Consider the following 18,317-nt stretch of genomic DNA (forward strand, 5'->3'; position numbering starts at 1 on the left):
AGCCTATCAGGCTCCTCTGTCCATGGAATTTTCCAGGCGAGAGTACTGGAGTGGGTTGCCGTTTCCTTCTCCAGGGGATCTTCCCGACCCAGGGATTGAACCCAGGTCTCCCACATTGCAGGCAGACACTTTATCGTCTGAGCCACCAGGGAAGCCCATGCAAATCTGGGCAGGTAAGTCCCCACAAATCTGACTTAGCATTTCCCTAACCTGACCCAACAGTTTTTTCTCTGATTTTTCCTTATGGTACTTTTTACTTCTTGACATTATACGTAATTGTCTAATTCTCCCCATAGAATGGAAGCCCCATAAATACAATAGTTTGTTTTTTTAGGTGTTTTATCCCAATGTCGAAAGTAATACTTGGCACACAGTGGGTAATCAATAAATATTTGCAGAATGAATAGGAGTTAATTACAAACATAAATAAATAGAATAACTGATCACTGTGAACTATAATCCCTTAAGGAAGCTGATACTTACTCATTTTTGCAGGTTAGTCTATAGAGAAATGCCAGAAAAAATGTCATAGAGTGTTAAGAATCCAACCTTTTCACAGTTGAAACAAGAGAAGTGAAATAACTTCAGGAAATAGAATTTCAGCTCCTAAAAGATAACATTTAAAAGCAAAATATTTTTCAAACTTACTTCTAACTTTCAAAGGAGACAAAGCTATAAAAAGCAAGATCCTTTTGACTGCTTAACCCAGCAGAGAGAGGACGAGAAGGCCAAGAGGCAAGTCAGGAGCTACACCCCGCCATGACATGGAAACCCTTTCTGAGTAATGAAATTTGGAAACGCCAAGCCAAGGCAGAGATCTGCAAAGCATTACTCTTTCACTATAAACCACAACCTGTATTACCCATTTAATGTCCTTTGCTGAAAGCATAAAATAAGAACTGTTTGCAAGACTATGGGGTACACTCTACCTCTGGGGATCTATTATAAGACCTCTATTAACAGTTCTCACAGATGCAAACAATTTAGTGTTCAAATGCTGTACAAAATCTAGACTGGAACATTATAAAATAATTTTTATATAAAATGATTTATGTTTGTCCAATTTCCAATCTTCCTTTAAGGAGAAGTTGGACATTTACAGGAAATTACTAATATGTTAGTATTCATACCCTGTAATCCTAGGGCAAACTCAACAGCAGAATGAAACTATGTGATAATACACTTTCTTATTCAAAATTAAGTTATGCTAAGACACCAAAATTATTTTTATTACAACCTTCATTAGTACGCAGGTAGCAGCATTATTAGTCTAATGTTGATGAGAAAGGGAAAAAAGATGAAATAGCTTTTTAAACAAACTATTTCCTGAATTTTTTTAAAATAGAATAGTAAAAGTGGGATGCATACTGTGTTGTTATAGTGTTTTTCAAACTAACACTAGTTAAATTTGTACAATAAGCCTACCCGAACTGACACTATCCTAAAAATTACAAATTCCTTGGTATTTCATCAATTCTCATTATTTACAGAATGAATGGAAGCCAATGAAAAATGTATTACAAAAAAATCATTTGGGGATATTTTTACTAAGCAGCCAATTAAGCTCAAATTTTCAAGACTGATTGTTGAAAGATTTCCCATTTGGATTCCTCTGTGGTGGTATAGGCTAAGATTCATTCATTCATCCAACAAATATTTATTGTTCCTTTATGTGCCAGGCAAATCTTGCTGTAAAGAGTCAGCTCTGTTATATAGTTCAGGCTTTGCAGGCCACAAAGACAATTCTACGACTACTCAACTCTGCCTCTAGAGCATGAAAAGCAGCCAGAGAAAACATACAAAAGAATGAACTTGGCTGTGTTCCAGTAAAACTTCATTATAAACACTGAAATTTGAATTTCATATAATTTTCTGGTGTCAGGAAATATTATTCTTCCTCTGACTTCATTTCAACCACTTTAAAAAAAAAAAAAAAACATTCTCAGTTTTCAGACCATTCAAAAACAGGCAACAGTCCAGATTTGGCTTTCAGGTCATGGTTTATTAATCCTTGACCTAACCCACGGTGATATGGCAGTGAGCATAACAGAAAAATATCCTTGCACAGATGGAGCCTCATTCCAGCTGAGACAGACAATAAGAAACTAAATAAATTAGATGGCATATGAGCAGTAAACATGATGAAAAACAAAGCAGGACAGGAGATAGGAAATACTTGGTGGAGCAATTACAATTTATTTTTCAAGAGTTCATTTTGATGTAATTTCAGACTGACAAACAGGCAATAGCAGTGCAGTATCAAGAATATATGAAAAACTCCTATAATTTTCAATAACATTAACCAAAAAACAACCAAATTATAAAATGTGCAAAGGACTTAAATAGACTTCAATAGACATTTATATGAAGATATACAAATGGTCAGCAAGCATATAAAAAGCTGTTCAACATCATTATTCATAGAGAAAAAAAATCATAATCACAATGAGATACCACGTTGTACCCATGAGGATTGTTATAATCACAAAAACAAAAAATACGGGACATTGCTGTGGGCAGTGTAAAATGGTTCCGCTGTCATGGAAACAGTTTCGTGATTTCACAAAAAGCTAAATACAGAGTTACCATATGACTCGATAACTTGACAAATACACAGTTGTATGGGAATGTTCACAGTAACACTGTTCACTATTCATAGCCAACACCTCTTACAGCAAAAGAGTGGAAACCACTCAAATGTCCATCAGTGGATGGATGGATAAACAAATAGTGGTATATACATGAATAGTGTTGAATAATATTGCACAAAGATGAATGACATACTGATAAGATACATGCCATAAAGTGGAAGAACCTTAAAAACATTATGCTAAGTGAAAGGAGATCCAAAAAGTACCATATTGTATGATTCCATTTACATTAAATATCCAGAACAGGTAAATCCAGAGAGTCAATGGAGACTGGTGGTTGCCAGAGGATGGGGAGAGGGGAATACAGAGTAACTGCTTAATGGGTACAAGATCCCCTTTGGGGAGAGAAAAATATTTCAAAACAAGACAGACGTGGTGATAGCACAATATTATGAATGCTTAAATGCCACTGAATTATTTACTTTAAAATGACTGATTTTGTGTTCTCTGAATTTCACTTCAATTAAACAAAAGAGCTGACACAAAAGGATACATACTGGGTGATTCCATTTCAGAAAAGGTTTTACCCTAGGGTTCTCCATGAGAGAGCAGACAGATAGAAAACCACAATCACAGAAAACTAACCAATCTAATCACATGGACCACAGCCTTCTTTAACTCAATGAAACTGTGAGCCATGCCAAGACAGACAGGTCATGGTGGATTGTTCTGACAAAATGTGGTCCACTGGAGAAGGGAATGGCAAACCACTCCAGTATTCTTGCCTTGAGAACTCCATGAACAGTATGAAAAGACAAGAAGATAGGACACTGAAAGATGAACTCTCCAGGTCAGTTGGTGCCCAATATGCTACTGGAGATCAGTGAAGAAATAACTCCAGAAAGAATGAAGACATGGAGCCAAAGCAAAAACACCACTCCACTGTGGATGTAACTGTTGATGGAAGCAAGGTCCAATGCTATAAAGAGCAATACTGAATAGGAATCTGGAATGTTAGGTCCATGAATGAAGGCAACGTAGAAGTGGTCAAACAGGAGATGGCAAGAGTGAATATTTACATTTTAGGAATCAGCGAACTAAAATGGACTGGAATGGGTGAATTTAATGCAGATGACCATTTTATTTCCTAATGTGAGCAAGAAGGAAAAGGAAACGGCACCCACTCCAGTACTCTTGCCTGGACAATCCCATGGATGGAGGAGCCTGGTGGGCTGCAGTCCATGGGGTCGCGAAGAGTCAGACACGACTGAGCAACTTCACTTTCACTTTTCACTTTCATGCCTTGGAGAAGGAAATGACAACCCACTCCAGTGTTCTTGCCTGGAGAATCCCAGGGATGGGGCAGCCTGGTGGGCTGCCGTCTATGGGGTCGCACAGAGTCGGACACGACTGAAGTGACTTAGCAGAGCAGTAGCAGTGGGCAAGAATCCCTTAGAAGAAATGGAGCAGCCGTCATGGTCAACAAAAGAGTCCGAAATGCAGTACTTGGATGCGATCTCAAAAACAACAGAATGATCGCTCTTCATTTCCAAGGCAAACCATTCAATATCACAGTAATCCAAGTATATGCCCCAACCCATAATGCTGAAGAAGCTGAAGCTGAATGGTTCTACGAAGACCTACAAGACCTTCTAGAACTAACACCCAAACAAGATGTCCTTTTCATTTAAGGGGACTGGAATGCAAAAGTTAGGAAGTCAAGAAACACATGGAGTAACCGGCAAATTTGGCCTTGGAGTACAGAAAGAAGCAGGGCAAAGTCTACTAGATTTTTGTGAAGAGAACGCACTGGTCATAGCAAACACCCTCTTCCAACAACACAAGAGAAGACTCTACACATGGACGTCACCAGATGGTCGACACCGAAATCAGACTGATTATATTCTTTGCAGTCAAAGATGGAGAAGATCTATACAGTCAGCAAAAACAAAACCAGGAGCTGACTGTGGCTCAGATCATGAACTCTTTATTGCAAAATTCAGATTTAAACTGAAGAAAGTAGGGAAAACCACCAGACCATTCCAATATGACCTAAATCAAATCCCTCACGATTATAAAGTGGAAGTGAGAAATAGATTTAAAGGATTAGATCTGAAAGACAGAGTGCCTGATGAACTATGGATGGAGGTTCATGACATTGTACAGGAGACAGGGATCAAGATCATCCCAAAGAAAAAGAAATGCAAAAAAGCAAAGTGGCTGTCTGAGAAGGCCTTAAAAATAGCTGTGAAAAGAAAAGAAGTGAAGACCATAGGAGAAAAGGAAAGATAAACCCATTTGAATGCAGAGTTCCAAAGAATAGCAAGGAGAGATAAGAAAGCCTTCCTCAGTGATCAATGCAAAGAAATAAAGGAAAACAACAGAAAAGCAAAGACTAGAGAAATCTTCAAGAAAATCAGAGATACCAAAGGAAATCATGCAAAGACGGGCTCAATAAAGGACAGAAATGGTATGGACCTAACAGAAATAGAAGATATTAAGAAGAGGTGGCAAGAATACACAGAAGAACTGTACAAAAAAGATCTTCACGACCCAGATAATCACGATGGTGTGATCACTCACCTAGAGCCAGACATCCTGGAATGTGAAGTCAAGTGGGCCTTAGGAAGCATCACTATGAACAAAGCTAGTGGAGGTGATGGAATTCCAGTTGAGCTCTTTCAAATCCTGAAAGATGATACTGTGAAAGTGCTGCACTCAATATGTCAGCAAATTTGGAAAACTCAGCAGTGGCCACGGGACTGGAAAAGGTCAGTTTTCATTCCAGTTCCAAAGAAAGGCAATGCCAAAGAATGCTCAAACTACCGCACAATTGCACTCATCTCACATGCTAACAAAGTAATGCTCAAAATTCTCCAAGCCAGGCTTCAGCAATACATGAACCGTGAACTTCCAGATGTTCAAGCTGGTTTTAGAAAAGGCAGAGGAACCAGAGATCAAATTGCCAACATCTGCTGGATCATCGAAAAAGCAAGAGAGTTCCAGAAAAACATCTATTTCTGCTTTATTGACTATGCAAAAGCCTTTGACTATGTGGATCACAGCAAACCGTGGAAAATTCTGAAAGAGATGGGAGTACCAGACCACCTGACCTGCCTTTTGAGAAATTTGTATGCAGGTCAGGAAGCAACAGTTAGAACTGGACATGAAACAACAGACTGGTTCCGAATAGGAAAAGGAGTACGTCAAGGCTGCATATTGTCACCCGGCTTATTTAACTTATATGCAGAGTACATCGTGAGAAACGCTGGGCTGGAAGAAGCACAAGCTGGAATCAAGATTGCTGGGAGAAATATCAATAACCTCAGATATGCAGGTGACACCTCCCATATGGCAGAAAGTGAAGAAAAACTAAAGAGCCTCTTGATGACAGTGAAAGAGAAGAGTGAAAAAGTTGCCTCTAAGCTCAACGTTCAGAAAACTAAGATTATGGCATCCCGTCCCACCACTTCATGGCAAATAGATGGGGAAACAGTGGAAATAGTGGCTGACTTTATTTTGGGGGGCTCCAAAATCACTGCAGATAGTGACTGCAGCCATGAAATTAAAAGACGCTTACTCCTTGGAAGAAAGTTATGACCAACCTAGACAGCATATTAAAAAGCAGAGACATTACTTTGCCAACAAAGGTCTGTTTAATCAAGGCTATGGTTTTTCCAGTAATCATGTATGGATGCGAGAATTGGACTATAAAGAAAACTGAGTGCTGAAGAATTGATGTTTTTGAACTGTGGTGTTGGAGAAGACTCTTGAGAGTCCCTTGGACAACAAGGAGATCCAACCAGTCCATTCTAAAGGAAATCAGTCCCGAATATTCATTGGAAGGACTGATGCTGAAGCTGAAACTCCAATACTTTGGCCACCTGATGCGAAGAACTGACTCATTTCAAAAGACCCTGATGCTGGGAAAAATAGAAGGCAGATGGAGAAGGGGACGATAGAGGATGAGATGGTTGGATGGCATCACCGACTCAATGGACATGAGTTGAGTAAACTCCGGGAGTTGGTGATGGACAGGGAGGCCGGGCGTGCTGCAGTCCATGGGGTTGCAAAGAGTCGGACACGACTGAGTGACTGAACTGAACTAACTGGAAGGGGGCAGAAGGGGCTTTCTGAAGGGTTGCAAATGTGTTTCTTGATCTGGGTGCCGGTTCCCTCTGAAAATTCAAGGATCTGCTCCTGTACCATAAATATGTATGCTTTTCTATATGTATACTACACTTTAATAAAAAGTTTTGAAACTATTAATATAGTGTAATGTTTTAAAATAAAAGATTAACAGCAGCTTTTCTAGAAACAATCATCACTGTAGGGTGGGGGATCCAAGGGATCTCTCCATGTTATTTCTTAAAACTGCATGTGAATCTACAATTATTTCAAAGTTAATTTTTTTGTTTAAATCAGAAAAATGAACATTTCCAGAGTCCTATCCCCAAAGATTCTGACTTAGGTCATGTGAGGTGAAGGGAGAAACCTTTTTTTTTTTTTAACAAGCTACCCCAAGTGAATCCAATCCAGTCAGAGCATCGCCCTCACCTTGAGAAACTCTAACCTGGATGAACTGCTTATCTTCACTTTCTCCTCAAACAGGACTTTGAAGAGGTTTGTAAAAGTATCTATGAGCAACAGAACAGAGAACGTGGAGAGAAAGAAAGAAAAACTGAATCATGAGAGGCTACAAGAGCTAACCACTCTGGGAAGCGGGATTCAACCTCTACTAGAGAAAAATGAAATGAATCAGAAAAAGATTAATAAAATGTGACAGAGTTACTGATAAAAAGGATGTACAAAGGCTTCTGGGTAATTATCACAGATGCAATCACAAATATTATGCACAAACTAATGATTTATCTTAGTGTGCTTTCCATCCAAAAGTAGTGGAATCAAGATTGGAAGCTAACTATCCTTTAGGTTCAGAAATGGGTGCAATATGCTTGTACTTATGGTCACTTCTGCTACATTCTTCACTACGAACACTGAAAATAATATTTTACTTCAGGGACTAGAAATAAATGAAGGATTTAGCCAGGTCACAGAGTATTTTGACCTGCTTTAGCTCCAGCTCAAACTCTTTGGAGTTATGCATTAATACTTTGGTTCTGGTTCAAACTGCTTCTATGGGAAATTTTTTGAAAAGTTTTTAGCTTGAAGTTCATTTTCAAAGTAATAAGTTAATACCTTAGTCCAATTCCAATTTTAAAAAATCAAATCAAAGCTCATTCCAGTCTTATTGTTGGTAGAAATCCCTCTTGTGACAATTTGCAACCTGGAGCAAAAAACTTAGGCCAATTAAATCATCAGTTCATTCTCTCAGGCCTTCCAACCAGACAAAAGTTGGCATATCTGTCCAGGCCTTGTTTTCAGCTGTACCTTGAGCTGAAATACAGTCTTGGTTAGACAGCTTCCTATACTCAAAAAGGGGCAGTTGTCACTCTGCTTTGGCAGACTGCAACCCTGAAAGAATGCATGTCCCATGTGACCAGATCTCATTTTTCTTTCAAAAGAAATTAGAAATCCAGATTTTTATGAGTCTCCTGATTTTAAATGTTTGCAACAAATTCCAGTTTTTAAGGACTAGTCTATGGGCCAATCAACATACATCTGTAAACCATCTCTTCTGGAACCTCACTTTGTAAAGGTTAATAAGGTCTCATGCTTCTCCAGATGCCAATTCAAAGTCTTCAGTTTTCCCCACAATAGAGGTTTCAGACAAAGCAGCTCTTTGACACAAATGCCAGTCCCAACAATAAATCATGATTTCATTCCCATGCCTCATTGGATATTGAAAATATGGAATATATGTACTTCTTGCTACAAATGATAAACACAGAAGTTGTTATTCAGTCGCTTAGTCGCATCCAACTCTTTGCGACCCCATGGACTGCAGCACACCAGGCTTCCCTGTCCTTCATCATCTCCTGGAGTTTGTACTCAAACTCACGTCCATTGAATCCATGAAATACAGAAGTAGGCTGTTTAATCTGTGCTGCAGATTAACTACCCTGCATCAAAGCACTTTGCTAAGAGCTAGGTTAGAAGTCAGAAATGCCATATATCTTCTGATTGTGATAATTAGAATCTGTAATGCTTTTTAGCATCTCCAAAATGAGACATAAGCTTTCTACCCAGAATCCACAAGAATAATGAGATATCATAATATTTTTCTCAAGACTATCTTGATCACCATCAGTATAGACAACTTCATCTACAACTTTACACAATGGTGAACTGTCATTGTCAAAATGATGAAAGAAAACATGGTATTCTCTTTGGAATTAGTAATTTGGAGCAAAACAAATCAAAATAACTTCATAATAATAATGAAAGTATTAGTCATTCAGTCATGTTCGACTCTATGTGACCCCATGAACTGTAGCCCACCAGGTTCCTCGGTTCATGGAATTCTCCAAGTAAGAATACTAGATCGAGTTGCCATTCCCTTTTTCAGGGGACCTTCCCAACCCAGGGATGGAACCCAGGTCTCCTGCATTGCAGGCAGATTCTTTACCATCTGAGCCACCAGGGAAGCCCCATAGAAATCAACAGACATATTTGCAAATTCATTTTCATATTTCACTGAAAATAAAACCCAGAAAAACCTATTTTGCTTCATGTGTTGAAAACAAAACAATTACTCCTGTAGTGGTGTGCCTGTTCTGAGAGTTACTCTCTAAAACAGGGTCATGTAAGAATATTTTCACCCAAATACTAGCCATAAACAATTACTGAGATACATGTTATTGTTTATATTTAGGTTTTTGGCCAATTAATACTAAATACATTAATAAAGCCTGGAAAGTTTAAGAATTAATGAACTCTAACCATTATGTTTCAGCAGAGTTAGTCGGGAAAACATTTTTACTAGGCCCAAATGAAGTATCTTTCATTCATTAATACAGAACCACAGGGCATACTTAGACATCAGAGGCTCAATTATCTAAAAAGAGTTCCTAGGGAAACAAAAAAACTTTCCATTTTCATTCTGTAACTGTTCCTTTACAACAGAAATTATTCTTTCCTTTTTGGCATTCTCTCTTTTCTCTCTACCTCAGGACATATTTACAGATGCACTGGCTGCTTTACAGACATGCTAAAAGTTCGTGCTGTGGTTGATCAAAGTTGGAATGCCTGAGGAAATTACTCAACTGAGACAGCCCGGAATTGTATCTAGCCAAAGAGTTATAGTGCTCCACTTTTAACATGTGTTAAAGTAATATTTTAGCCATCCTGGATGTAAGTTAAGAGAACATTTGTTTGCATCACACTCTGTGAACAGTTGAGTCAAATATACTATGCTGAATACCCAGTTTCAGTATCTGTGGCAGTTCACTTTTTTAACTGCTCAATTACACACACAAAAAACACATACTTTATATTTTTTTAAAAACTAACTCACCACAGCGTATGTATTAGGAACTAAGACTTTTAAATGATCTTGAAGCATCTAAGCTCTTCTAGAAAAGTCAGAATAAATGCATCAAATACTTCTTTTGTTCATTTGAGCATTTGTTGATCTGGCACACAATATTCTGTCAAAAATAGAACCAGGTTTTTTCTCTAATTTATTATTAAAAGTATCTTAATGAAAAAGCACTGCCCATCTGTATTCACCTTCTTTCCATTATTAATCTGCCTAATTAATCTGCAAACAAACAGATAACCTAGTTAAGCAGAAAAATGACATCACAGCAGTTTATTTTCATGGGTTCTTTAATTGCAAGCCACCGAATTCTGGTACAAAGAGTTACTTGTCAAACATAACACAAATCTCTAAAATAAAATATTGGCTTCAACAGACCTGCACATCTGAAATAGTTTTAAACTTTGTTTTAGTTGGAGTCTTTACGATGTCCAGGAAGAGGTTAGCACACCCGGTACCTGAAATTGTCCTTTCCACATGAGCTACAATAGAAAAGACAAATGGAACTGTTTCTCTGGTAAAGCCAACTTTGGCATCTCCTTATACTTCCCTACAACCTAAACAATAATACCTTTTAACCATGTTGATGATAATGTGAAAATACCACTCAAAAAGAACGTAACAGACCACAAAATTATAATAATGTAATCCATTCTTCTGTCAAATGTTAAGTGAGGACATGGCAGATTGGAGGGGCAAGGAAGTGTCACTAACTTGTAAGTAGGACTTTTAACTATGATTTTAACTTAAAAGATGTCCAGCCCACTAGAAAATGTTAACATCTGCACACACTTACAAAAGAGGAAAACAAAAATAAGTTCCCCACTCGGAATTTTCTGAGAAGCCTAGTAAGCACTGTAGTGTTGATACCCTGTGTTATATGCATGTCATAAACCATCAGGAAATGTGATTACCATGCAGGGTGCTGGACCCTGAGTGGGAATGCCTGCCAGTAAAAACTCCCTGGCAGTCAGAATGGCCAAAGCACTGCTCTCAACTGGGATGCCTAAGACTCGATTTTGAGCTGTTTGCTCTGCTACAGCGAGGTGCAGTCCTTCGTTACTCTAACAGGTAAAGTCTGCTATACAGATAAAAATTAGATGGCAGGTGTACCGAGAGTGAATGGGAGGAAAACACAGAAGTAATGCTGTGTGCTGCTTTGTAGCAGGGTATTTAGGACATGATCTTGCTGAGATTCCTAAAAATTAAATAACAAATTTCTTTCTCATCCCTTTCCAGATTCTGAATAAAGTCCCATCTTTAAGAGACAGATTAAAAACTTAAAATCAAAGGCAGTCTTTCAGACTGACCTTCATGATTATCAGCCTGTGATTTTGCTGAACACAGAAAATCCTTCTTAAGCCTAGTTCTTCATTACCAAAAGCAAAAAACAATAGATGTTAAAAAATAAAATTGATGCCCCCAAATGATACAGATCCAAACACACACACATACCACACATGCATATCACACACACATACAAAATGATTCAATAATCACAGTACTATAAATGCAAGGGCCAATGAATCTAGTATCTCTATTAAAGGAAGAGATTTTATACTCAACCCAAAAGTCTAAATAGCTGCCACATAACCAAAACACAAATTATCACCAATTCCATCATATTACCAAATGTAGCTTTTAGTAGTTCAAAACTGAATTCTAAAATGTAGTATATTCTTAGAGAGTAATAACTCCCAGAGCAAAACAAGGACTCATATATAAAGCTACAAGCTCCTCAGAAACTGCTAAGTCTGGTCTTGGACCGTATTTTCTACCACATTCAGCCAAGATGAATTCATGTCATAAGGTGCACACAGCTCATCAAGAACTGGCTAGAAAAAGGTGAAACTGTTTCCATGTTCCCTCAGTACAAAGCTCTGTAACACAACAAGCGCTGTACTTAAAAGTTTTGACTCAAAAACTAATACACAGTTTTGATGCTGTGTAAAAATTAACCTGGAATGTAATCATGGATTCAGTTTTCTTTTTATTCTGAAAAAATTAAAAGAAGAAAAAAAAATCACTGCTTTTCCTTAATTAAGCAGATACATTGTGCTAAAGAGCACATTTAATGTCTAGGGTCTTAGAAAAAGAACAGATGCACCTAATGTGTAAACACAAACAGTAAGTTACAAGTTGCCCCTTATTACTAAAGGCAAGAATCAGCATCAATACTCAAAAAAAGTGTGTTAGAAAGAGTGTAACTTACTTTGACTGTCCCAGGCTAACTGGGCTGTGTCTGCTGCTTCTTTGTCTGCACTTGGCCACCCACCGCCTGTCTTCTAATTAAATCAGTGCTCTAGCAGCAGAGCAAGCAACCGAGCTGCCTCCCATCTGTGTGCAGCTCTTCAGGACACATTTGCCTTGGCCAGAAGGTGGAAATTCTTGGGAGAGGTGATTTTCTCTGCCTCTTCACAAGAAGAACATGGACACTTGGCTGGATGCAACTCCATGAAGTGTAACTGTGTGTGTACACCTCAAAAAATAAAACAAAAAATGCAGAGAAACATAAAGACTATATAAGCAGATGGAATACACAGAAATACTGAAGCACCCTGGAAATACTGCTAAACAGACAGCAAAGTAGGGTCTTTGCCCGAAATAATCAATGATAACCAAGTAGAAAAAAAATAAAGGTACAAAAAGCATCTGAAGTCAAAATCCAAATTTCATGCAATGAAAACATTTGAAGTACTACAAAGCAGAAAAGGCAAAACTCCTTGCTTCACATACATAAAAACAGGACCTCCCCCACTCCCCATTACAGAGAATAAAATCTATGGCCAATGGAAGAGAAAAATGAGACTTTCGGGAGTTGTGGGTCTAAAATTGGACTCCTCAGTCACACAGTGAGGGCATTTGTTGTATCTGTGAACTAGATGCATGGAGCTATCTGTCCAGCGTGTTCGGCCCCTTAGGGGAGTGAGGGGGAACAGGAAGCAAGGAGTTACTGAAATCCTCAGCTCCCTTCTGCTTATGAAAAGATCATTTCTTCAAAACAAAAATGTGCAGAAGAACAAAGATGCTCACTTATTTTAAATAATCGTTGACCTTGCAAATAAACATTAATGACAGTAAAGCAGCTGCCCCTATGTTTTTGCAACAAAGACTAAACACCAAAGTGGGGTAGGAAGCAGGTGTGGTTAAGCTTCTAATCACAAAGAAACCCTAAAAGCGAATTTGCTACAGGCTTGGTGAGAGAAAGGGGGTTATATCAGACCTTCCCAGTATTCCCTCCCATCCAAGATATGCCCATGTGCCAGCAGCAAGCCACACCGTCTTCATGACCACGAAGCAGCCCAAGGACTTACAGGCCTTCGGGGCTCTCTCTCCCTTTGAAGCACACACACAATTCCAGCTAGTAGAATAAGGCCAAAGGAAGGACGTGTGGCCTAACCCTGCAGCTGCGCAGAGCCCTGGGCTGTGGTCCACTAACCACAGGGAGGACATTCTGGAGATCCTTGCTTTTAGATATGCATGCAGAGCTGGCTCTATGGCTCAGGATGTAGAGGTCAGACAAATGCATAAAAGCCTTATACACACTCATATAAATGTACAATAATGCAAATATCTCCTTTTTTCCCCTCACACCCCAAAATATCAGCCGTCTGGATAAGAAGTTACTTCTATAAAGGATTTACCAAGGTTTACAAGCAAGCACTACATTGGATTATATAGAGATCCAAATACAATGGTCCATTTTTAGCAGACAGCTGTGAGCAATATAATCTGCTCTTTAAATGCTAAAGCATCTGGACAATCAAGAAGCTTCAACCATGAAGTACCATCTCCTCTGACCATAAGAAGACATAAAGAATGAATCAACTCAACAAAAGACGGCAAGGTTCACTTAGAATAGTCTAAGTTCAGCAAAACATTTTTAACAGGGAAGCCTGTACAATTTACCTTTCACCATATGAAATTCAAAGGCTATACTTATCACTATTGTTAATGCATAGTATTCTGCTTACCAAAATAATCAGTTTTCAAAACAAATTAACCAAAATCTCTCAAAGGATACACCCACCCAGCCAGATTCATTAATTTCCTCACAAGACTATAAGTAACCTGTCATCGGTTTGTCAGTCATATTTCACCTATTATTCCTTATCAGAACTTTTTTTAAACCTCATCTTAATACTTTCAAACGAAATTTTTTGATGTGCAAAGAGCACTTCAGTAAGCATTTTATGAGCTCATTTTCTATCAGAATCTATGAAATACTCTTTACTTAAGCAGAGGCATCATTACTCACCCAGATCTAAATCCAATTTTCTCACCGAAAAAAATTCGTATCAGAAGTTGTACATGTGAAAGGTACAAATTATGTGCAAACTATGGTCTAAAATTTAAAACCCACTGTCGCTATCTAAACCAAAATTATTTCAAAAGCAGGCATGAAAGCAACTGTCTTCCAAAGGCACAGCCCAGACATGAAGATCACGTTGCTGCACAAATTCATCTTCTCTGCTGGGAGGGAGATCAGAAGTGTACTCTACCCAATGGATAAGAGTCACTTTCCCATCAGTTACAAAAAGAACCTCTAAAAAATGAGTCATGAAACAATGGGACCAAATCACTTTAACAATAAACTATTAAAATATGATCTATAAAACTGACCTTTTCCTTTCCTTCACCACATTGTGAAGACAAGCAAAATGCACAGTGGCCTCCACACCTCATTTTCACCCTCTCACTACAGAACACCTCTCATACGAGTGGCCACCTTCCCTCCCAAAACCCAGAAGGGAGAAGCTAGTCCATTTCATAGGTAGGAACTTACACACTCACCCTCCCAGCCCTCTGGTGCTTTGCAGTTGTCTGTCTTGGTGGGTGAGAAAAATGAAACCACACAAGGGAACAGGATTCCAAGAAAAGCTCAAAACTGATTTGTTGAGGTGGCCTGTATAAATTATAGATGCCACCAAAACCCAACTTTTTTTATTATAAATTTTATTTCACATTGTCTTTTTCTCCTCTGTGGCATCAAGTTGAGGTCAATGTACTTTTCACTATTTGGGTAAGTGCAAATTTTCATATTTTTCAAAATACGAGGCCAGATATCCCTTCTGGCCAATAAGGACCGTTAAACCATTTCAATCCACAGTTAGCAAAGTCCTCAAGGAACTCAAACCCAGTGTAGCCACCTGCCTAAGTAATAATGTAACAAGCAAGTTTAAAAAGTATGGTTTTTTCGAAGTCAAAAAGTATATCCCAAATACAGTCAAAAGACAAAGGTATAAGGGTTGCCCATATTTATTTGATAATTAGGACAAAACTCAGCTCTGCTAAATAGATTGACCAAAACTAAGGATAAGTGGTTTTACTCTCAAGTTAAACGTAACAGTCTAAGTGAGATTCTGGAACTTTTCAGTTGACTGAAAGGACTTAATGTTACTCTTATTTTCCTAAGTACAGAAAATATAAGAATCCAATTTTTATATATCCTCCCATTGATTCAAACTATTAGAATATGTCTTCAGTTAAACTCTTTATTTGAAGACCACACTGTTCAAAGATGACGAATCACAATTATGCAAGGTGACGGCAACTGCAGTGGCCATACATGCATGACTTCCAACGTAATTCTTCAGATTGAGGAAAGTTCTTCCAGTTAGTGGAGCCTTAATCTTTAAACTACTAACATATATTTCATTCAAAGATTCCACATAAAAATGAATTTTTAAAGATAACTCATTGAAATTCTTCCCCAAACTTAATAAACTCACTCAGGCCACAGTCCAATCAAAATAACAGAACACACTTGTTTTTAAAAAACCTTCATATCCACACTCTTAAAAACCACAGGTCATCATCCAAAACTATAAAGCTCACTCACATGTAACTCCTTCCAAAATTTATTTTAAATCATTTTTAAGTATACATAAGTAAATTCTTTTAAAGTAGGATTGATTCATCATGGGGAAAAAAATATAGCAAAATATTCAGAATGATATAAGTAGGACTTGAGAAAATTAAAGTTACTCTAAGATGAAAAGAAAAAGGAAAACTTAATTTTACTCAATTGTGTATTCATAGTTGCTCTTAAGGTATACACCCAGCTATTTATTAATCTCTCCCCAGGCCCACACTGGCTCCATGCACCTGTAACCTCAGGACATTGTCTTCTACACAAAGAAGTCATTTGCAATTAATAATTGAATTAAGTTAGATGAAGCTTACTTTGTGTATGTGTTTTGAGTAAAGGTAAGATTTGGTGGTAACCACATCAACCTTCTTCCTGGCATCACTTTTCCCCTTTTATCCACAACATATAATTAACCTTCCTTTGACAATGTAAAGAGTTACCACAAACATTCACTTCACATATATCATTTCCAAAGCACCTCACAATAGTCATAACTGATAACAGTTATGAGTAGCTTCCCACGTGCCTCATAATGTTCTAAGTGGTTATCATACATTGTCAGTTAACCTTCACAACTCTGTAAAGCAGAAATTACCATCCTCATGTCATAAATGTGTAAACTGAGCCAAGGAGAGGCTGAGAGGCGCCCAGGGCTTTGTGGCTCCCGAGTGGCACAGAGCTAGTGTAAGACCAATCGGCCTCAAGAGAAAGGCCACACATCCCCGGTCAGATCCTCAGGCACCAAGCTACACACCCACCATCTACATTCACCTTCCTCGACCACGTACCCTACTAAGCTCAAAGTGTTAACAAGAGCGCATACAATCCACAGAGCATGATCCAAAGCTCAACTGCAATGGCTCAAGGACAAGGCTAGCACTTCCGGTCAACTCTGGGCAATCTTCACAGGTAAAAAGCAAGGCCTGGTGTGACAGAGTAGATGCCCTGCTAGTAGGAGCCTAATCCAGTCAACTGGGGGCAGTCTTCTCTATCACCTCCTCCCTCAAACTCTTATCTTTAAGTCTTATTTGAGTCCCCTAGTAATCTTGTCAAGCAAAAAACTATCCACTCACTGCCCTCTAAACTGACTTACACTAATCTACCTTCTAAAAATTTGAGAAACAGAAGTCAGGCTTGTGAAGCCCTCAATATCTCCTGGACAAACTTATCCTCAGGGTATAGATTAAGAGAATTGAGAGACCCTCATACTGAAGTAGCAAGGATTACAGCGAACTTGAGAACCTCTGCACTGAATTCCTCAACACCCACAGTTAACTGGAGACCAACCTAACAATCACACTGGACAAGACGCACCTAACAGAACACAGCTTCAGTATATATATCCAACTGATACGTTTGTGGAAACTTCTTAAACTTGGGATACTTCTAGACAGTTGGAATTTTTTGTTTTCTACACAACAGAATATATATTACTTTGAGAAGGTGTTAACTTCAGGAATTTTTCTTCTGAAAATATTAAAGAAATTCAAGCATCAAGCCACCAATAACTTGTATTCATGAATCTCACAAAACCAGGGGAAAAAATGAAATTTAACCAACTTCTTTATATTACTCAGAGAAGTCTCCAATAAGACAACCTAACAAGATCACAGGCTGCTTCTTCATTCTTCATTGTTAGTACTGTTGGGAAACACTGGTCATGTCACTGATGGCTGACTAAACAACAGTTTCGTCATTTAAGAATAACGGACATAAACTCACAACTACTTTAAATGAAATAAATAGAGAAAAGAAATACCTCAAGCTCCACCAGGGCTGCAGTCACTGCATCTGTCGCAAGAGCACCAGCCTGCAGCTTTTCAATTGCCTATAAAACCAAGGGGCAAGATTATTCACTGTAAAACCACAGCTTCTCAAACACCCCCAGAAACTTTTCAAAGGCTTAAAGAAGTGTAGGAGACATTTAGAGTTGACAAAAACTGATCACTAGAGTTCCACTCCATACTACAAGAAATAAACTGCTTAGATTTAAAGTTAGCAATTATTCAGGATAACTTATAATATCCCTCATTTATTATTATTCAATTTGAGACAATGAATAAAATTTAGCCACTAAACACAAAGTGCAAGGAATTTAGTAAGTGAAAGGGCTTCATTCATCACAGGGCAATTCACATAGCCTGAGAAATTCTATGAATTCCATTTTGAAATTTGAAGTCGTATTTTATATAGACTAAGCTAATAATTTCTTATTCCACCATTACTACTCTCCCTGTGTGTGTTAGGTGCTCAGTTGTGGCCAACCGTTTGCAACCCCATCGACTATAGCCCCCCAGGCTCCTCTATCCATGGAATTATCCAGGCAAGAATACTGGAGTGGGTAGTCATTCCCTTCTCCAGGGGAACATCCTGACCCAGGGATCAAACCAGGACCTCCACACTGCAGACAGAT

General features: G+C 38.4%; 1 protein-coding gene across 8 annotated transcripts in view; it reads right to left on the reverse strand.

The window, feature by feature from the left end:
* Window positions 1-18,317, reverse strand: part of TASP1 (taspase 1) — a 251,016-nt gene that overhangs the window by 216,401 nt on the left and 16,298 nt on the right. For 7 of the 8 annotated variants that reach the window (XR_009689987.1, XM_061125956.1, XM_061125955.1 and 4 more), the window contains exon 4: window positions 17,664-17,732. Coding sequence is in view for 6 of the 8 variants with exons in the window: in XM_061125956.1 (XP_060981939.1) it covers window positions 17,664-17,732 (69 nt within the window). In the remaining 2 variants the exon portion in view is untranslated. Of the gene's footprint in view, window positions 1-12,244; window positions 12,512-17,663; window positions 17,733-18,317 lie in introns of all 8 variants that reach the window. The other variant, XM_061125961.1, reaches the window with a different exon arrangement.

The sequence above is a fragment of the Dama dama genome, chromosome 23 (genome assembly GCF_033118175.1).
Source record: "Dama dama isolate Ldn47 chromosome 23, ASM3311817v1, whole genome shotgun sequence".
Taxonomy (NCBI): Eukaryota; Metazoa; Chordata; class Mammalia; order Artiodactyla; family Cervidae; genus Dama; species Dama dama.